This window comes from Pinus tabuliformis, chromosome J, assembly GCF_031772625.1.
Source record: "Pinus tabuliformis cultivar Carrire ecotype Pingquan chromosome J, CPIR1, whole genome shotgun sequence".
NCBI classification, from domain to species: domain Eukaryota; kingdom Viridiplantae; phylum Streptophyta; class Pinopsida; order Pinales; family Pinaceae; genus Pinus; species Pinus tabuliformis.
Window position 1 is genome coordinate 168,542,698 of NC_142295.1, and position 23,243 is coordinate 168,565,940.

Consider the following 23,243-nt stretch of genomic DNA (forward strand, 5'->3'; position numbering starts at 1 on the left):
AATGCCTCATTGATTTGGTTTATGTCCACTACAATCTTCAACTCTAGGTGAAGCAAATTGAGCAACCCACTAACATGGATACCATTTCCTTGAAGCGTGGAATCTAAGAGGCCTACTATGGAGGCACCTTTGTGGTTAGAGTTAGAGGAGTAACTTGGGGGTGTGCAAGGGGCAAAGGAGAATTTTGAGGACCCACCTGTTGAAGGAAATGTAACTAGGTGCAGTCTTCATAAATGTACTTTTGATATTTGTACTTATTCAAGAAAAGAAATATTATTTCTATAATATATGCCAATGAGTTTCCTGCTCATTGAAATAGGTCTAGCACATGTTAAGTGCTATAGGTGAGTCAAATGGTCAAAAGAAAATGTTGAAGACCTTGAGGGCATGTTACACTAGGTATAATTATGTATGAGAATCAAAGAAAACACTTCCAAGCAAAGTCAAGTCTCCTCCAAGCATGTGGCACCATCAAAAGAAGAAATCTGAATTAAATAAGTCAAGTCGGCCTACAGTCTTATAGTCAGCCTAAAAGAAGGGACAGTCCTATATATATATAGAGAGGTTGGCCACTCCTCCAACGTCAAGAAGCATAGCTCTGAAATCTGTGAAGAAAAGAGGCAAGAGAAAGGGTAACAAAGGACGAAGAAGAGATCTCCTAGTGCAACGAAGGAAGGAGGAAAACCGAAGTGAAGAGGACTATTTCTAGGGCTAGAAACAATGACGCGTGCGAAGAAAAGGAGGTCAAGTTTGCGGCTATGATAGCCGGGACAAACAGTGCATGAACTAGTGTTGTTTCGGCTTGAAACTAAGCCTCCCAAGTCAAGCGAAGAAACTTATCTCTCTAGCGAAGGAAAAGAACCCTAATTCTCTAGGGTACTTACCACATGTGGGAAAATTAGGGTTGCAGAAAAGTCCTACCAAATCTGCATCTACACCTCAACGAAAAGCTCATTTGGTCAAGGAGGAAGTAAGGATCATTCACAAGGAAAGGGACTCATCACAAGTGTCTCTTCTAGAGCAAGTGCAACAAGGTCTACCAACAGTTGAAAGAAGAGCTAAGTGCCGGAAGAAGGAGGACAAAGTGTCGGGGAACGAAGTGTTGGAAGAAGGGAGACTAGGCGTCAGGTAACTAAGTGCGGAAAGGAGAAAGGACTTGACTTGTGCTTGGAGGACATTCTAGTTAAAGGTCTAGGCTTTGGCATTGGTCAATAATAAGCTTCAATAAGAGAAACTTACTAAAGGGTTTTCCTCTCAAGAGAAGAGAGGTTTTGGCCCTGGCAGAGAGCCAATATCTTGTGTTCTTGTTCTTGTGTTTTTGGTAGTAGTTTTGATGAAGTACACACACATACATTAATAAGAAGAAGATTAAGCTAACAAGAAAAGTAAAAAGACTCCACAAATTGTTATCAAGTCAAGAAGAATCATACTACGCTTGATTGCCTTAGATTCTTCAACACCACCCCCATTGTCGAGGGACAGAGTTACAAAGCTCTCACAAGAGGACATTGGGACTAAGGAGGTTTATGAGGTGGCCTCATCACCAACTACACATAGATATATTCAGGTGACTACTAGTGAATGTCAGATTGATGCTGCAGGGCCTTATTGTAGCATACAAGCTCTTACCCTTTTCCATAAAAGGCAAAGAGAGAATTGGTATCTCACTACTAGATTGATTCGTGTAAATGACTAATCATGATAAGATACATTTTATATATATCTGATGTCATTTTGTATTCGTTATTCAGTCTGTGTCCTTGAGTAGCCAACTATCTGGATTTAGTATCAATTTTGATGCATCTTTTGGCATCCTATATATCTTATATATCATTGTTTTTTCTCTTTCTTAAAGAAATACAGGATGGCTCAACTGTGAACTGCAATAGTGGCTGGTAAATCCCAAGGACTCCATCTCAAGTGTTTTAACCTTTTTTTTCATATGTATGTGGCAATGTGATTATTTGATGTTGTTGGCGGTTTATATTTAAAAATGACAAAAAATTAATATTTTTGTACTTTACAATGTTTGCCGATTTTTCCTTATTATTTCCACTTCAGTTTTTCCAAAACCCTTGTCGATTAATTTCTGATCACATTTATTTCATCTATGCCTGATATTTTTATTGCAAACATCACATATTTATCATAAATATCATGATATTCCTAAAAAATTTGGCTCAAACAACATATCACTAGCATGAAATTGTGATACAACAATATTCTGGACAATATTGAACCACAACCATTAGATATCACTGCAATCTAAACAGAATGCCGATAAAAAGAGAAAACATTATTTCTTTTTGTTTCCTTGACCTGTTATTTCTGGATTTTGAGGAAACAGACTTTAAAAGTCTTCAAGCAATTTTAGGAAGGAAAATGATGATTTTCATGAATATTATGTATTTGGAATCAATTTTCTTTCATTGTTTTTACATTCTCAATATGTGTTATACTTCCAGCAAGTAACTAATATTTCATAAAACCTTCTACAAGGTTTGAAATGTGCACACTATTTACAAATTGCTGCCCATTTTCTCATCAAACATTTGATGATTTCCAAGTCTGGTCTTTTTTTACAACCATTATTTAGTGTTATTTGTTTTCACTACAATAAAAGTTCATAATTGTTGGGAATCAGGATAATACTGTGAGGGGGGGCGAATCAATACTATATAATTTTTAACAATTAGCTAACCAATCAAACACATTCAATCACATAATGATCCTCAATTCACATAGGATATTGAACATAGGAAATCTGTGTGGAAACCCATACAGGAGAAAACCACAAATTCTTTTTGATTATGATGTAAATGCAAGCACCAACTTCAAATTATATCAAATTATGTAAGCACCAACTTACAGGAAGCTCCAACCCTCGTTTCTTTGCAAGCACCCACTTGCTGAAAGCACCAACTCCCACTGTTTGCAGGCACTGACCTACTGGAGGCACCAACCCCCACAGATTTGAAAGGCACCAACCCCTGATGTGAAGGCACCAACCCCAGATTTGAGACCTCTATCCCCTGATGTGAAGGCACCAACCCCAGATTTGAGACCTCTATCCCCTGATGTGAAGGCACCAACCTGGTTTGCTCATTACATCCCTCTTTAATCACATTTCAAACTTGGATCCACAGGCTTTTTAATACGAACTTACACATACAACTTCTTGCTCTGATTTCACATTCAGCTCTTTTTCAAATCTGTTCTGGATTCCAGTTCTTTAGTGGTTTTTCATATCTGAACTTAATCACATCTGCATAAATCCCATACACGATTACTCTAGCCTACTTTTGCAGTCAGACTCTATCTCTACACTGCATTTCTTCACCACTAGCCCAGATCTGATCTTAGCATTCAGCTCTGCTTTGGTCTCTTTCTCTGCAACTCTTCTCTACCCAGATCTGATTTCAGCATTCAGATCTGTTCTCTGCATCTCTTCTTCAGATTTGTGTTTCTTTCACTGCACACTAGCATCTCCATCATGCCTTCACAGCACTTCTCTTGGCATGCTTCCCGAAGCTCTTCTTCTGTTTCATTACAGCAGTGCAGCTTATTCCCATTGTTCTTCATGAACTACAGCCTATCATTCTACTCATAGCAACCTTCAATTTATTTAACAGGGAACAGTAGTGCCTCTACCAGTCCAAAGAGCTTCTAATCATCGCTTTGCATTGGAATACATGTCCTCACGTTGTTTCTCTTCTTTCTATAGATGTGGCACCTTCAGATATTTCCCCTACAGACTTTATTTAATTATGCCTTATAACTTAAATTTGGCATCTGAACACCAAATTTTATCCAATCATAGCCCTGATTTTAAGCTCTTATATGCACATGACCACGAGCCTGAATCGAACACTTACCATCAAGAGGCACTAAGGCATGGAGTTGTGCAATCTTGCCTTTCTCCTTTATCGTGAATTTTCCCTGCGGAATCCGGCATCACTCCTAGCAGTGTACTACCTCATGCAGTGCAAGACGATCTCCTTGCATATGGATAAATTCGAGATTTGGGGTCCAATCCCCTCTCTGATAGTACCTAGTAGCAGGTACGAAGGGCAGTACCAATAGCCAGCAGGATTGACGGAGGTCAACCCTCCAAGGGAGAGAGGGAGACCATACTAATCAAGGGACCTATTAGGTGACCAATTAGGCCCTTGTCTAGGGCTAGTAGGTAACCTATTAGCCCCTTCTACCAGCAACTTTGATCATCTTCGAGCAGATAGAGAATATCGACCTTGAAGTAGCAAACCCTAGCTTTCCTTCTTCCCACATGTTAGAGAGAATTAGCCCAAACACTTATGTTCATCAACCTCCTTTGCTAGCCTTCTTGTGCTTCTCTTTTGCTTGAATGAGATGAGAAGTGAATGTGTCCAAAGGATGTCAAGTTCCCTCCTCTGGCTTCTCAAGGTGGACGTGGCTCCTCAAATTAGGTCGACTTCTCAACTGTCAGGCTGACTTCGTCTTGAAGGGTATTTTGACTCTTTTAAATACAAAAATAATTCTCTTTAAAAGTTACAATGTGCCCGATGGGATCTTCAACTTATGACAATGACTCTTTTGACTTCTTGACCTAGGACAAACCCTAGAAGCACTCAATGGTTGCTTGACCTTTAAAATAAAAGACCTTGAGCATTAAAACCATGCTCCAAAACTAACAATAATAATTTTTCTTTCATTTTACAAAATACAAGAATCAAAAGTACATTTCATATTTATGAAGACCGAACCTAGTTAAACATTTTTCAACACTCCCTCTTAACTAGGGACGTATTCATAAATGGTACATGGACATTCTCAATGTGAAGAGATCTCATAAGAAGAGTCAAATTGGTAGCCCATTTGTTTAGCATCATAACGACCAGCATTGTCACATAACAAGGCCTTGACTAACAACGCTATCTCTCCACAAGATCGGAGCACAATGCTGGCAAGACGAATGATTTATAGACACCATCATCATTGTCTCTCAAGGCACATACCCCACCCAAGTGTTCATAGAGTATGTCTTTCTTGGACTATTCTTATCTTAGATAGCTAGTCCTAAAAGAATATCGATTCTCGACTACTCTTATCTTGGATGCCCTACCTCATCCTCAAAGAGTATCGGGTGCCAGATGTTTACCCAATCCTCCATTCTATCTTCCCAAGTGAAGACAAAAATTATGTGTATATCTCTCCCTCTCAACTAGGGAGGATATATCAAACAGACCAAACTTGTCTCTTAAATATACAAGCTTCTTCTTAGGAAGAGATTTTGTCAATTCAATTACCTACTCATAGATGGAGATATATTGTAGTTGCAACAGACCATATTGTACTAGCTTCCAAATGTAGTGATACTTGTTTATATGCTTTGTCTTTCCACGAAACACTGGGTCTTCAAATAATCTTATACAATTGTGTTATCACAATGTATCACATGAGGGTCCATTGATCCTTCAATCAAGTCGAACAACAACATCCTCAAACAGACTGCTTCTCTACTTACTTCACAGGTTATAGCCTAGCACTACTTAAAGCAATTGATTCATGATTTTTGCTCATCCATGACATCATGGAGGATCCAAAACTAAAACATCCTCCTATAGTGCTCCTTCCATCTTGCTCATTGCCTCCCCATTTGGAATATGTATATCCAATCAGTGGACATCATTCCTCCTTTCATATTTTAGGCAGTAGTGGATTGTACCTTGCAAATATCTCAAAATGTGCTTGGTTGCTATCCAATGATCATGCTTCAGCTCAACTTGGAACTGACTGAGAACATTTACTGCAAAACATGTATGGTCGAGTATTCACCAAGTACATCAGTGAGCCAATCAAGGTTGCGGGGGAGCAGCTCGCCCCCTTGAACCCGCTCTTGGAGCGCGCTCCCAAAATCACTCCCACAGGGAGCGAATTTCAGGAGTGACCCCTAGAGTGAAGCTTTCGCTCCCTAGCCTTTTTTGCAAAAAAAAATTGCAAAAACATTCCAAATGTATTTTTTTTAAAGAAACAATACTTTTTGAATTGGGCAACCTAATGATCAAGCCTATCGCTCTAGTATTGATATGCGATTCATGGTAATGTTAAATTCTTAAAGTAAAAGTGTCATTCTCATTAATCTTCATTTTCATCAAATTTTTAGCATTACCATGAAATGACACAGGATGTTTGAGAGTGGTTCCGACCTCATTGGATTTCATATGGAGAAAGTAGAATTTTAGATCTCATTCATAATCTAGCAAACTTGTCAATTTTTCAGTATTTCAAGATTGGGGGGATTGCAATGTTTCCATTGGATTTTGTCATGTATTAGGGTATGGAACTCGTATTTAATCAAGAGCACAAATCACTCTATGCACCTTGTTGTTAGTGACATTGGTTGTCGAACTCTATCATGACCCTACTAAAAATGTACCCATCACTCAAACAAAATCTTGACTTTAAATGCTATGTTTTTTCTATATTATGTTAATGCTTAGAGGGTGATATTAATGACAAAGATCCCTAGACAGATCCAGAGGTAATGACAAAGATACCTCTGGATATTAAGGCTTAAAGGGTGATATTAATGACAAAGATCTTGATTTTCCAACAAGACTCAAAAATTAGACATTTCTCATGGCGGCAAGAGGCCCAAGCATTAGCAATAGATAATAGATTTACTTGTCTTTTCTAGTTTCTAGTAGTTTTTATAGTTGTTGACTCTTTCATATTGATTATGATATTTTTTGTAAACAATATATGACAATTTAAGTTTGAAGTTTGAAGTTGGCAATTATAACCCATTGGTAATGAATTATGAATATGATGCTTCGTGAAAGTTGAAAGTTGTTTCATTTCATTTCATTTTATAACATTTCATTTCCTTTCATGTTAGAATTTTTATATAATTTTGAAGATCAATGATGATAAATGTGATGTATTGAATTTTGAAAGCTTGAAACTTTAAGATTGATGAATCATGAGACTCGATATGTTGTATGTTACTAACTTGTGGACATGGTTGATGAAGTTTATAACTTCTAGATGATTGATGTTATATGGTTCAATCTATGTTTTTATGCTTTTATATCTAATTCATCATTCTACAAGCATTTTTTGACATATATGCATCAAAATATATAAAAATTCACTCCTGAATCAGGAGCTTTTCAAAGTGTCACTCCCCGCTCCCGCTCTCCGCTTTTTCTCCCGCTACCAAGTAACCTTGGATCCAATCAATTGTCTATACCTGGTTGGATCCACTAGGATTGATTCGGAACTCCTTAGTCTTTTCAAGTTTGTGATCATCGGGGTTGTCATTGGTTTGCAATCCATCATGTCAAACCTCTTCAACATCTCGATCACATACTTCTCTTGACCTAGATAGAACTCACCAGGTCCCTGCCAAACTTTTAGTCCCAAATAATAGTGCATTAACCCAAGATCCTTCATATCGAATTTTTTGCAAGCTGCTTCTTGCATTCTTGGATTCGACCTTCCACACTTGTCAAGCGAAGATCATCCATATACAGAAGAATAATCACAAGCTCAACTTTTACCACCTTGGTGTAGAGATTCGAATCAGTAGAACTGTTTGTCAAGCCCAATCTTTGTAGGATGCATCCATCCTAGCATACCATGCCCTTGGTGCTTTCTTAAGACCATACAATGCCTTTTTCAACCTGCAAACATAAGCCTCTCTATCTTTGACTTCAAATCCCAAGGGTTGTTCTATATAGACTTCTTCATCAATTGTGCCATTCAGGAATGCAGTCTTGACATCCATTTGATGTATATTCCCTCCCATCGATGTTTCCAAAGAGACCAGTGAGTGTATAGTTGTATACATTGTTTGTTGGAGCAAATGTCTCTTCATAGTCAATGTCTTCTTGTTGAGAGAAGCCCCTAGCCATAAATTTTGCCTTATACTTGTTAATACTTCAATCTGTCACATGCTTAATCTTGTAAAGCCACTTGGAAGTTACCACAAACATGTCTCCAAGGCTAGGTATGATCTCCCATACACCATTCTTCATTATTGATTGGTATTCTTCATCCATGGCAACTTTCCATTCTTGATGATTGATAGCTTCTTCAAAAGTGGATGGCTTTGCTTCTATTAACTTTATCATATATGTTGCATACCTTGAATATCTTTTGGGATTCTTTCTTTCTCTAAATGTGCCTTCAGCTACTCCATGACCCTCTACGTCTAATAGAGTAGATTTCAACCAGTTAGGTCTCTTTCTAGTTTCGGGGATTACCATAGGTTGTATAGGTTCACTGGGACCTTCCTCTTCATGATTTGATTCTTCTTCCTCCCTAGTAACTTCCTCTTCAAATATCAGAAGTTCATCATCAGAGTCCATAGGGAGATCCTTTGATTTCTTGAATGCAACACTTTTGTTAAATATCACATCTCGACTGCCTTCTATTCAATGTCCTTTTATGTAGATCCTATAGGCCTTAGACGAATCACTGTAGCCAACAAATGTTCCCTTCATGCCTGATGAATCCAACTTCTTTCTTCTGTCCTTTAGTATATGAATATAGACAGGACAACCAAAAAATCGGAGATGATCCATGCTTGGTTTCTTCCTAGTGAATGCTTCTTTAGGAATCATGTTATCAGGTGACCTGTGGGGACTTCAATTTTGTATGTATACAATTGTCTTCATAGCTTCACTCCACAGAAATTTCGGCAAATCTGGATCATGTAGCATAGCTTTTACAATTTCTTCAATGGACTGATTCTTTCGTTCTACAACTCCATTTTGCTTGGGATTATATGGGATTATCAGCTCCCTCTTAATCCCAGAGTCCTTACAGAAGGTTATAATTTCCTTTGATGTGTATTCTCCTCCATTATCAAACCTTAATATCTTGATTCTCCTTTCTGTAAGGTTCTCTACTACAGCTTTGAATTCTTGAAATTTGATAAATACTTCATCCTTGGATTTCAATAAGTAAACCCAAGTTTTCCTTGAGTCATCATCTATGAATGTGACATAATATAGATGACCTCCAAATGACTCTGGAGACATAGGACCACAGATATCAGAATGAATAAGATCCAAGATTTCTTTTGACCTTGAAGCACTGCTTCCAAATGGTCTCTTGGTGTTCTTACCCAATGCACATCCCTTGCATACTCCTTCATGATCTTCTTTTAGTTTGGGGATGCCATTTACTATTGAATTTAGGGTTGGTAAGATTTTGTAGTGAAGATGACCAAATCTTCTATGCCAAAGTTCACATGGGCTAACTTCAATGTGAACCAAAGCTTGAGCGAGGGGAGTTAACAATCTGTAAAGTCTTCCTTCACAGATCCCAATCATTCTTGCATCTTCTATGCTTGAGTTTTTACCCCATACTACAACCTTTCCATCAATGAAAGCAACTCTATCACCCTTGTCTTCTAGACATGAAATGGAAAGTAAATTCTTGTGCAAACCTGGAACAAATAAGATATTGTTGAGATGAATGTTTCCTCCATTCTCCAGCTCAAGTGAAGTTGATCCAATTCCTCTCACAAGGTAGCTTTTATTATCACCAAGCTCTACGGAGTAAGAGGACTTTCCTTTTGATAATGTCTTTAATTGCTTGTGTTGACCAGTCATATGTCTTGATGCTCCACTATCGATCGCCCAAATGTTCCCATCTTGAAATGTGCCAGTGAGTGATGAGAATAGTCCTTCATCCTTTGTAGATGTCTTCGTCACTACCTTCATAGAAGAAAATAAGGGATTCCATACTTCTTTGATGCCCTTCTTGAGTTGACTTGCCACCTTCAAACACTTCTTTAGGAACATCTTCCATGTAGTAGAGATCTTCATTATGCCCTTAACCAACCATAGCTTTGACTCCATGTTGAGAAATCTATAGGGCAGCAGTTAGGATGATTTCTCTTTCGATGATAACTGCTTGTGATGTCATTTTACTTTTTCTTACTCATTAGCTTCTTTTATTATTATGATTGTTTATCATCAAACAACTATCAAAATCAAGAAGAACTAGGACACAAGAACACAAGATATAGGTTGCAAGCCAAGGCCAAAACCTCTCCATGTAGAGAGGAAAACACATATATCTCTTCTCTTCTTATAGATTCTTCAATTGACGAATTCCAAGACCTCTAGACCAAGACAAATACCCTTAAAAGACCAAGTCTGACCTCTCCTGATGATGTGCATCCTTTGTCCAAGTCAAATCTAGTCAAATCTCTTCCAACAACACAACTTCGACCCCCAGCTCCAAAATTTTGTCCTTTACTACAGGTTTGAAATTTTCTGCCCCTTGCCACTGCTACTAGATCCACATGTGTGAGCGAAATTAGCCTTCCAAGGCCTCCCAGCAACTTCGCTTGACTTGCTTACTTGTCTAGGGCTATTAGGTGACCTATTAGGCCCTTCTTAGCAACTTTCATCATCTTCGAGTAGATAGAGAATATCGACCTCAAAGCAGCAAACCCCAGCTTTCCTTCTCTGCACGTGTGAGAAAGAATTAGCCCTGAAACTCTTATCCCTCATCCTCCTTCTTCGCTAGCCTTCTTGTGCTTCTTTTTTGCTTGAATGAGATGAGAAGTGAATGTGTCCAAAGGAGGTCGAGTCCCCTCCTTTATATAAGCTTCTCAAGGTGGACCTAGCTCCTCAAATTAGGCTGACTTCTCAACTGCCAGGCCGACTTGGTCTTGAAGTGTATTTTGACTCTTTTAAATACAAAAATAATTGTCTTTACAAGTTACAATGTGGCCGATGAGGTCTTTAACTTATGACAATGACTATTTTGACTTCTTTACCTATGACAAACCCTAGAAGCACTCAATGGGTGCTTGACCTTTAAAATAAAAGACCTTCAGCATGAAACCCATGCTCCAAAAAAAACAATAATAATTTTTCTTTCATTTTACAAAATACAAGAATCAAAAGTATATTTCATATTTATGAAGGTCGAACCTAGTTACACATTTTTCAACAAAAGGTTTGTGACAAGACAAAGCTCATAGGTTGTGAGAGAGCCTTGTTTGTGGAAAGCGCAAGAGTTTGTGTCCTAAGTATTAGGAGATCACAAGTGCACTGGGATTTAGGAGCTAGGATCAAGGGTTGGCAGGGCAAGTCTTGGTTAGATCAACAGGGGAACAACTTTGTTCTCAAGAGACAGATGTTGAAATATGTAACTAGGTTCAGCCTTCATAATGACATGTGCAATGATGAGTTTATGTAATTGATGTAAAGAAGAAAAATAGAATTATTTTGTCATACTTGAGTCCTGAGTTTCATGCTCAAGGAATTTTATTCTTTAAAAATGAAGCTCCCATTGAGAGCTATTAGGATTGGTCATGAAGTTATAAGGTCTATTGAGTCAATGTCAAGTATTGAAGACCAATTTGGGCATGTTACACATTGTAAAAGAAGTTATTTGTGTAACAAACCCTCCAAGACCTTGTCACAAGCACTCCCGTATGTCGGCCTTCCAAAGAGATGAAAATCATTCTAGATAAGCATGTCGGCCCAGTCACAAGGTGAAGTCAACCTATTTTGATGAACAGTCCACTATATATGGTCAGGACTCGGCCTCCATTTGGACAACATTCAATCAAGCATCAAAGGACAGAAAAATAAGTGTGAAGATCACAAGAGAAGAGGTTAATCTCCAAGTGAAGTAAGGAGGATCGTAATCGAGTTGATTTTTATTTGTTTTTAGGTTAATATACCTCATGTGTGAGAGAAAGAATTAGTGCTATCTGCTGCTGAAGCATCCAAGATAGCACAGTCATACTAGAAGATCAGATCAAGGGAGAAAATCAAGTTGGTTCTCAATTTGAATTGCAGACGAACGATTCTCCACCTAAAGCGAAGGGAATTAAGGGACAAATCTCTCACACATGTTGCAACTAGGGTTTTTGAAGAGGCAGAGAGTTGCAGGTTTGATCCAAGAGTTCGAAATCTGAAGATTAGCCGTGATCCAAAGGAAGGCAAATCAATTTGACTAGTGTTGACTTGGGCAAAAAGAACTAGTACTGAAGAAGGGCCTTGTGACTTAGTCTTGAAGAGGTTGTTGCATCAAGGGTCTTGGTCTTGGTATTTGTCACTTGAAATTTCTATAAGAAGAAGAATTGGTTTGGGTTTTCCTCTCGAGTTGGAGAGGTTTTGGCCCTGGCTTATCACCTATGTTTTGTCTCTTGTCTCATTATTTCTTATGGTTTGGTAGTTGTTTGATGAAAAAGAACACTACAATAATCTAAAGAAAAGAAGAACCTGATCTAAAGAAGTAAAACATATTCGGAAACAGTTATCATTGCTAGAGAAATCACTTCATTCCTATGCCCGAGATTTCTCAACATGTATTCAGAGCTAAGGTAACAAATCAAGGAAGGGCAGCTCATCAAGAGACACTCAAGCATTCAAGGACATAAACTCTAGAAGGGCATCAAAACAAATATTAAAGATCATCTCATCCTAAAAGCATTTTGAAGTCAAAATCTACAAGGAAGTGTCAAAACCCTAGATCAGAGAAGAAGCCTACACCAGAAGAAGTCTTGGATCCTTTCACAAGTCATCATCAAAGAAAAATGACCACAAAGACCCTACCTCTGCTCAAGTTGAAGAGATCTACAAATCAAAGTAACTTGAAGTCTACTCGTCCAAGAGAAGCAATATCAAGGACATTGTCATCATCATCAAAAGTTCTAAGGTGATCTCCCTCTCATTAGAGCCAAGGATCACTCTTGAATAAAACTATCTTCATCAAGGAGAAGTTCTCTATTATATATATCATCATCAAATTCAAGGAGGCAGCAAGTTGAAGAAACATCTTCATAAGTAAGATTTATGTCTACATCTAAACTTGTCAAAATGTCTTTTTGCAAGGAAAAAAACAAGTTGGTTGCGGCTTCAAATTTTTTGGGATGGAAGTAAAGGACGTATCTAAATCTCATAGAAAATGAGGTCATGGAACATGTCAAGGGCTCAATCACCAAACCTTCAAAAGAAGATGCTCAAGCACTTTCAAGATATATGAAAGGGGAAGTAAGAGCCCAAAGGATTCTCATAGAATCCATCAAGGATCCCCTCATCCCATATGCATCTAAACTTGAAACTTCGAAAGAAATATATGACAAACTGGTAGAGTTGTTCTCCATAAGCACTACAGGAGAAGTAATCTCGCTAAGAAAAGAACTCTACAAGTTAAGGATATCAAAAGAATTAGGACTAGCCTCATACTTTATGAGGATATCTGAAATAAGGGATCAACTTCAAGATATCAAAGAAATAATGCTTGACAAAGAGATGACTATTGTAGTACTAAATGCACTACCAGAGGAATGGGGTAACTTTACAACAAGCATTTATAAGGTGAGGAAGCTACTCCATTCGAGGATCTATGGTCATTATGCAAGACTGATGAAACCAAGTTGAAGGCAAAAACTGATGTAGGATCAAATGAGCAAACTCAAACATATGCTACAATGGCAAAGAGAAAAGGGAAGTTTGGGAAATTTGGTCCTCATAAAAGAAAGAAGAACATGGCAAAGGTCTAATTTTATTGATGTCAATAATATGGTCATTACAAGAGAGATTGTCCTAAGTTCAAGAAGGACAATAACAAAAGGGGAAGAGAAGAAGCTCATATCACCAAAGAAGTGGAGGAAGCTAAAAAAAAGAAATCCAAGAGAGAGAAAGTAAAAGATCTCTACTATGATTGAGATAGTCTTCCTCACCTAGTTCTTTTCAAGTTTTTGTTTTCAAGTTGTTCTGTTGTATAACTATCATGGTGGAAGTACTAAGAAGCATGATAGGATGCATCATGGCATCATAGTAGCATATAGTTGAAAGCAAGAACTCATGACATCATCATAGAGAAGCATGAAAGATAGCTGAAAATATAAGTCTATGGCAATCACCTACAGAAGGATGTAGCTCTTGGAAACCTCATTAGAAGCAAAAGTAAGAAGAAAGTCATCTAGTATAAAAGCTCATCATACATCATTGAAGAAAAGCATTTGTTGGATGAGAATGATCAAGATCTTCCATTGGAACCTTCATTGCAAGATTTACTTTCTGGAAGAAGTAGGTGTCTCACTGGGAATTCCAACTTGTGCAGAATTCATGGGATGATGATATGATGTCAAAAGAAGTGAAGCAGGGCAAGGGATTGGAGTCCTTTCAATCATGGAAGTTACTGAAGTAAGTCTAGACGACCTAAAGGAAGAAATGAGGTATGTATACACATGTATATATTAAGTCATGTCATATGGTTGCAAATATTATGAATGCTCTACTTCGAGAGCATGATCAAAAGAAAGGATCTCCTCCTTTGGAAGGATGCAGGAAGGCATGGGTCACACATTGACTAGACGAAATCAACATACTATGTCCTCATATGAAATATGAGGTGGTTGACAAAAATTGGAGTAACTCTAGTTGGAAGTTCCTGGAAAGGAAATGTGTGAAGAAAGAAAGGAAGAGATCATGAAATATGCAACTATGGAAAAGGAAATCAACATCCAAACACTGAAAGATTTGACTATGATATCTCCATGAAAGATATGAAGACCCTGATGAAGTTTGAAAAAGAAAAAGACCTTTGACAATATATACCTTTTGGAGATGTTAATATGTATGCAGGATGTTGATGTAAAAAGAAAGATGTCATGATGAAAGACCATCACAAAGGTGATTTTGACTTAATGATCATCTCTTATTTTTTAACAATATATGGATGGGCTTATGCAGGGCTGCTAAGGGAAAGAACTATGTAAGTCTTCTACAACAGATGCACATGTGGCAAGATGAAAGGTCCTTAAGGAAACATGACATGGAGATGGCAGCAAGGCATGAAGGAAGGCCAAATATGGACTAATGAATCACTTTCCAATGAAAGGAACAAAGACATGACTAACATCACTGATGGATGAAAGTGATGGATGGTCTATGCCCTACGAAGAGGTCCCACAAGATGTAGACTCATGACAAAGATTTGACTATGATATCTCCATGAAAGATATGAAGACCCTGATGAAGTTTGAAAAAGAAAAAGACCTTTGACAATATATACCTTTTGGAGATGTGTTAATATGTATGCAGGATGTTGATGTAAAAAGAAAGATGTCATGATGAAAGACCATCACAAAGGTGATTTTGACTTAATGATCATCTCTTATTTTTTAACAATATATGGGTGGGCTTATGCAGGGCTGCTAAGGGAAAGAACTATGTAAGTCTTCTACAACAGATGCACATGTGGCAAGATGAAAGGTCCTTAAGGAAACATGACACGGAGATGGCAGCAAGGCATGAAGGAAGGCCAAATATGGACTAATGAATCACTTTCCAATGAAAGGAACAAAGACATGACTAACATCACTGATGCATGAAAGTGATGGATGGTCTATGCCCTACGAAGAGGTCCCACAAGATGTAGACTCTATGACAAAGAAGAAATTCATGACATTAAAGAAAGGAGTTCTACAGGCAGTTGTTTATCCCATGATCTCCACCAAAGTTGTTGGAAGCAAGTCCCTAGTAAAAAGGGAGTTTGGGTACATTCCTTTTATAGGAATGGGTACATTACTTCAGTGGAATGGGTATGTCCTCCCTAAGTTGAGAGGGAGAGGTAGACACATCATTCTTGTCTTCCCGTGGGAAGATAGAATGGAGGATTGGATAAGCATTTGGCATCTGATACTCTTTCAAGATGTGGTAGGGAATCCAAGATAAGAATAGTCGTAGAGGACCGATATTCTTTGAGCACTGGAAATCCAAGATAAGAAGAGTCCTGGTGAAACATACTCTGAGAGAACCCGAGTAGGGTATGTTCCAAGAGAGACAATGATGAGGGTGTCTATAAATCATTGGTCTCGCTAGTATTGTGCTCTAATCTTGTGGAGAGCTAGAGCTGTTAGTCAAGGCCTTGTTATGTAACAATGTTGGATGATATGATGCTAAACAGATGGGTTACAAATTTGACTCTTCATATGAGAATTCTTCAGATTGAGAATGTCAAAGTGCCTTGTATGGATTATGAATACCTCCCTAGTTAAGAGGGAGTGTTGAAATATGTAACAAGGTTCAGTCTTCATAATGACATGTGTAATCATGATTTTATGTAATTGATGTAAAGAAAAAAAATACAATTATTTTGTCATACTTGAGTCATGGGTTTCATGCTCAAGGAATTTTATATTTTATAAATGAAGCTCCCATTGAGAGCTATTAGGATTGGTCATCAAGTCATATGGTTTATTGAGTCAATGTCAAGTATTTGAGACCCATTTGGGCATGTTACACATTGTAAAAGAAGAATTTATTTGCATCACAAACCCTCCAAGACCTTGTCACAAGCACTCCCTCATGTCGGCCTTCAAAAGAGATGAAGATCATTCTAGACAAGCATGTCGGCCTAGTCACAAGGTGAAGTCGGCCTATTTTGATGAACAATCCACTATATATAGTGAGGACTCGGCCTCCATTAGGACACCATTGATCAAGCATCAAAGGATAGAAAAGAAGTGCGAAGATCACAAGAGAAGAGGCTAATCTCCAAGCGAAGGAAGGAGGATCATAACCGAGTTGATTCTGATCTGTTTTTGGGTTAATATACCTCACGTGTGAGAAATAATTAGTGTTATCTACTACAGAAGGATCCGAGATATTGGAGTCATACTAGAAGGTCAGATCAAGGGAGAAAATCAAGTTGGTTCTCAAGCCGAATTGCAGAAGGAGTCTCCACCTAAAGCGAAGGGAATTAAGGGACAAATCTCTCACACGTGCTGCAACTAGGGTTTTTGAAGAGGCCGAGAGTTGCAGGTCTGATCCAAGAGTTTGAAATTTGAAGGGTAGCTGAGATCCAAAGGAAGGCAAGTCAGTTTGACTAGTGTTGACTTAGGCAAAAAAAAACTAGTAGTGAAGAAAGGTCTTGTGACTTGGTCTTGGAGAGGTTGTTGTGTCAAGGGTCTTGTGACTTGGTCTTCGAGAGGTTGTTGTGTCAAGGGTCTTGGTCTTGGTATTCGTAGCTTTAAGTTTCTATATGAAGAAGAATTCGTTTGGGTTTCCTCTCAAGTTGGAGAGGTTTTGGCCCTGGCTGATCGTCTATATTCTGTGTCTCTTGTCTCATTATTTCTTATGGTATGGTCGCTGTTTGATGAAAAAGAACACTATAATAATCTAAAGAAAAGAAGACCATAATCTAAAGAAGTAAAAAGCATTCACAAACAGTTATCATTGCTAGAGAAATCACTCCATTCCTATGCCCTAGATTTTTCAACAGCAGATTGCTTTGTATTTGATCTATTTGCTCAGTCAATAAATACCGCATCAAGGAGAGGATTTTCCCATTTGGGTTTCCCTAGAAATATAATTGTGTCTCTTGTGTGACTATGTTCTTTATCTCTGTGATTATTCTGCTGCATGTGTGTTTAGAAATTATGTCTTGGTGAAAAGAAATTTTGGATTCAGTTTGTAGTTGCCATCAGTTTCAGATTGTTCACTCAAGCAGTTGCAGAATTTCATGGAAATTCAACACTCAAGGTGGAGTATAGATGCCAATATATGTGGGGAAATGGATTTCAACTTAGGGTTCCCAACTGAAATTATTCTAGCTTGTAAATATTTTTCCTCAACTTAGAAATTAGACTATGAGAGAATCTTTTTGCAATGTAGTGCTTCTTTTGAAATAGACCATATAGCTGCTCAATGCCCAAGTGGGTTTAAGAAAAGTAGAAAGCAACACCAAAAATCAATCCAGTGGGTCAATTCTTCAAAGGATCACCAGATAGCCTTGAGGGACAAATCTCCACCAATTGCTCCTCCGCCTAAGGTGATTCCGTTTTCTCAAGGAAAAAAAACAAGAACATGTTTCCCAAAACCCAAATTCAAAGATCCGGTCCCGTGACTTGGGGCAAGAAACCCATACCTCAACTAGTATCAAGTTGTGCAGATCCAGTTGGCAAAGCTGAATCTCTGGAAAAAGAAGAATCCTTGGTTCAAGATACTTCAAGCCTTGAAGAACCAACAAGCACTCCACCTACTCCAAAAAAAGTCTTGGCAAAAGTAGGGAAGAAGAAGAAGAAATATCCTGTAGAACCTCAATCAATGGTGAAAAGAAGTTGAACCCAATAACTAGTATAATCATATATTGCTTTTGTTTATTGTTATGTAACTATTTCGTGAGAATATATTCATGAAGAAATGTAAGCTCTTTTGAGTATTTAGCATAATGCCTCAGATGTTGGCAAACTAGTAATTCTCGATGCAACTTAGCTGCGTGTTGCTTAATATAAATTTCCCAATTATGGTTTTTTAAATTAACAAAAAAGAACAAAAAAACAGATACACATATATTGTCTTCTAGCAATCACTGAATGAAGTGGTTCTGTTAATTAAGAAGATAAATTTGATAAGTTCATTAGACTCTTAAAGACAACCTACAAGCAAGATCACTTCAATCTAAAATCTGTGACAGCACAGTTGGATGGCAACAAATGTAAGATGGCATTATCATGCAATTTTGCATTGAGATAAATATATGTGAAAGTATCAAATTTTAAGCTTAAAGCATGTAAAGCCTATATTTTTCCTAATGAATTAACCACCATATGTATAATTGCATGATGAATCATCAATCTAAAATCTGTGACAGCATAGTTGCATGACAACAAATGTAAGATGGCATTATCATGTAATGTTGCATTGAGATAATATATGTTAAAGTAACCAATTTTTAAGTTAAAAGCATGTTGTGTATCCATTGATGTTTCTGCCATAAGCAGGTACTTCTGCACAAGCCTAAGTGTCAAGGCGTGTGGAAGTTACTTAATTACCTCTTATCTTAGTAACTACTTTATTTAATAAAGTAATTTCTTTTATGAGAAAAGTGAGTTTAATCTAATGAAATGCAAAGGTTATTTGCAATAGTGAATTAGAAAAGTAACAACTGTTGCTCTCAAGTAAAGTTGAGATTCAATCTCAACCATCAATCACTTTGGAAAATAAGCATAGTTGCCAAAGGAAAAACCAGTAAGAGGATTTGCAACAAGGAAGAAACCTAACAGCAGCAAATCAAATGCTATTTTGCAGCAGATTGCAGGGACAGGTTTGGAGATTTGGGTTTTCTCAATGATTTCAGAGGGTGGTACAGCTTTACAAGGGCCCATAATCTCTTTGGTAAATTTCTGAATATTTGTGAAACTTGTATTTTATCAGTGGGCAGATTTTCCCAGCTTGAGAAAGCCCTTGTAAACTTGCAAAATTTGTGACTGAAAAGCTGAATTTTGAAGGGAAAATTTTGTGTTTTAGGCAAATGAAATTGGCTGTTTGAATTTTTTCCTCAGCTGAAAACTAAATTCTTATTTACCAATTAAAATCCCAGTACTACATTTTGTTCACCAAACTGAAAATTAAATTAAAAATCAGCAAAGAATTTTTGCTAAGAAAAAATTTGTAATTTAATTGGGTTAGAAAATTTAACATAACTGCATGATGAATCACTGTACTGGATGCCAAATAGACTTGTGAGACTTGTTTGCTGGCAATCCCTCATGAACAGCACCATCCTATCTATTGTAGGATATATAAAAGCCATGATCTATGTTAACACTACAACCATTTCCTTAATTGTGTGCTCATGGTTTGGTTGAGTTGTTATCTTTGTACACAATTTTTGTCCAATAAGACATTTTGACTCTATGAATATTGGCTCGTTTGGGAACTGAATAGTCAGCCCAAATATGTTTGAACAATTAAGATTTTGCATATTGCTAATGAATTTTCTTGATAAAAACTACCCCGCGGACTAAATGGCCTTCAACTTTAGAACAACTAAAATGAGCTACATTGGAAGAAATTTCATCATTAAACAAAAAATTGTTCCATCCTATTCCATCCTAGAAACAGTACAAGTTGAAAAAGGGACAGATTGGGAATCAAAATAATCCCTTAATTCTAATTTCTTCCATAACAGGTTCAGGACAAAATAGAAAAGGGACAGCTTAGGAACCAAAATATTCCCTTGCATAATGTGTCTATGTATCTCACAATGTTGCAAATATTGTTTCAAGAAACATATCGCCAAGGGTCCAGAAAGAAACTTATCAAAATATTGGAGGAAAAGTAGGTGAGCATATGCTTGGATTTGAAAATTTTGGCATAATCGTCCACCTAAGAAACTCAAAATGAATCCAGTTGCTCAGAGTAAAATCCAGTTGCTCAAATTGTGAAGCAGTGCCACTTTTGTTTTGATGTCCTAGGATTCCTCATTGAGAATCGCAAGGTTCATAGTTCCCTAAGATGGCTTGACATGAAATGGGTTGAATGACTCAGAAGATATTAGTTGCACATTCAAAAGCAAAATAATAAATCTTGCAATCCTATCAAGGATAAGTTGGATCAAAATTATTATTATCAAGTACAATTGCCAAACCAAACTTTATGTTCACTAGAGCCCAAAATGATTAACATATTTTACGAGCAATGCTTACCATGTAAAATTTCAGTGATAAATGTGGACTCATGTAAGCTATGTTGTGATAAAACTTAATAACATTGGCAGTTAAGAGTTAAGGCTAGAGCTTTCCAGTCAAACTTTAATAAATGAAAGAGTGGAGAACAAACGAATGAAATTAAGGAAATGCATAGGCATACAAGTAACTTGCATCTTTCTAATGTTTTCAAAGGAGGCCTACATTAGTTTTCCAGGTTTCCAGCCACTTGAGTAAGAATAGCTATGACATTGTTAGAGTACAGAATTAATAAACGAGCATCTGCTCATAATAAGAAGGGACAAAAGAAAGGTAAAATGAGGATACATTCTTACATTTTGCAATACTATAATTTTTTATTATTAGAAACACCTTCAGAATCTTTAATGTCTTCTCCATGATCCCCAAATAACCAAATTATTTTAACTATTCAATTGAACGCTATCAAGTAGATTTTATATTCTTGAAAATTCATCTTTCACTAGAAACTTACATGGAAAGGAGGAGCATATGAGCCACGAATCTCTGTGTTTGGAAAAGAAGTCTTTGACCCAGGTTTGACAACCTTGACGCGTTTCCTATTGACATCGAGGATGCGTCTCTCCAAACTTCCTAATCCTTGCACCTGTGACTGAAAATCAAGGTGCAAAAATTGTTTTAACTTGTCATTTCACAAGCCAATGCATCAAAGAAATACTAATACATGTGGCGAAAATTCATCTTTCTTTATTACTGGTCATATTCTCAAAATCCAATTGATTGAAAGGCCAGAAAGGAGTCATTTCTCATCATGGCATATAATTATCAGCATTGAATGATTGAATTTAGCTGCCTTGTAATTTTCAATGCCAACTCCTAAATCCAGGGGCAAAAAACACATACCTTCATTGGTGAACGGTCTCGATCACGTAATGCCTGCAGTTAAATCAAAATGTCACCTTTGGAACCTAGATCGTAAAGGAGAAAGTACAATCAACTATAAAGGTATGCAAACAATAATTGCCAGAGAACAGTCTTCCTTGCCTCGAACTTCACTGCACCAAGTTCTAGCTTTTGCTTCACTTCTTTCAAAACTTCAGGTTCTGTGATAGAAGCAGAGAATTCATATATTTGTCAAAAAATTATATTTGACTATGAAAACAACATTATACAGTCTCATTACAATGATCCTGTTCAAAAGAGAATAAAATTCAGAGTCCGAGATTTAGCTTGAGATCAACAAGAGGCAAATATGTTAATATTTCATTTAATTACAACCAAGAAGTACACAATCCTCCATGTTTTTTTCAACAAGAGCAAGGTATCTCATACATGAATGTTCTTTCTCATAGACATCATCTTTTCAACATAATAACTCGAATCACAAGAGCATATTTCCTCAACATGCTGCATTTAACTCTATACATAAATAATATTAGAAAACATTCAGTATGAAAGTATACCCTCTTAAACCAGAAATTGCCACCAATAAAATGAATCTGACATTATCAAGAGCATTAAATAAATATAAATAAAAACCACTCTGGAGCCAAGCCTGTAAGCTTTATAGAATAACTGTTAAATTCACATTCACAGTGCAAAATTAAGCTTATGTAAATTTTCTTTCTTTTACATTAATAAATTGCCTCAAGTGGCCACATTGGCTCAGGCCGTGGACTGTTTCCCTTTTTGAGGGTTTTAACCACATCAAGAATACAGGTGTATTGATCTGTGATCTGTTTGTGAGCAGTGTCCTTTGGTGTTCTATCTAAGGAACTTACCTTGTAAATTCCTAAATTTTTGCTCATAAGTGCCTTAGTATTGAGGCCAACAAAGATGCTTGCCCAAATGAATTATGTCACATTAAATAATGGTGAGAGGAGTGCCAACAAATAATAATTTCCCTTGTATCAAATTTAAATTATTTTTGGGGAAAGATAGTTTCTCCTTGGGTTAGTTGGGCTTCTTCTTGGGGTGATTTCCTATTCTCTTTATAGACAAAATGTTGGATGAACTACATGGAGCCAAGTACCTTTTTAAACTGGATTTGAGATTACGATATTACCACATTAGAGTAAGATTAGAAGATATGGCCAAGATTGATTTTCGAACTCACGAAGGGCACTATGAATTCAAAGTTATGTCATTCAGATTAACTAACACTCTAGCCACCTTGCAAGCAACCATGAATGAAGTATTCCAATTTCCAACCCTATATAAGGAAATTTGTGATAGTCTTCTTCAAAGACATGTTGATAGACAATAAAACATGGGACATGCATATGAAGCACTTGGAGCAAGTTCTGTCTCTTCTAGGAAAAAACCAATTCTACACAAAGATGTTGAAATGTACCTTTGCAAAGGAAGACGTAGAGTATCTAGAACATACAATATCACAGAACTAACGTTTCTAAATTACGAGGATTCCTAGGGTTAACAGGATATTATCAAAGGTTCCCATGACTCACCAACAGAAAGACATATGGGATTCTTTCAAACTTACTATAATGCACACCAATCATTCCTTTTCAAGGGGATGAATAACAATATTTAAAATATGTATCAAAACATGATCAATGCCAATGAAATAAAAGTGAAAACATTATGACTCTCGGATTGCTCTATCGCTTACATATTCCGAATTATAAGTGGGAAGAAATATCGATGGACTCCAATGAAGAATTATCAGTACCAGGTGGAAAGAATAGAATTCTTGTAGTAGCCGACAGACTCACAAAGTATGCACACTTCACAGCAGTAAAGAAATCAGACCCCGCAAAACAAATCACTGAAGTATTTTTCAAAA

General features: G+C 37.1%; 1 protein-coding gene across 1 annotated transcript in view; it reads right to left on the reverse strand.

Moving 5' to 3' along the window:
• The window catches only part of AIR9 (Outer arm dynein light chain 1 protein), a 160,884-nt gene that overhangs the window by 7,646 nt on the left and 129,995 nt on the right, over window positions 1-23,243 (reverse strand). Inside the window, exons 35-37 of the mRNA XM_089377429.1 lie at window positions 21,482-21,540; window positions 21,341-21,373; window positions 20,952-21,089 (exon numbers count right to left, since the gene is read on the reverse strand). Coding sequence (XP_089233555.1) covers window positions 20,952-21,089; window positions 21,341-21,373; window positions 21,482-21,540 — 230 coding nt within the window. The remainder of the gene's footprint in view (window positions 1-20,951; window positions 21,090-21,340; window positions 21,374-21,481; window positions 21,541-23,243) is intronic.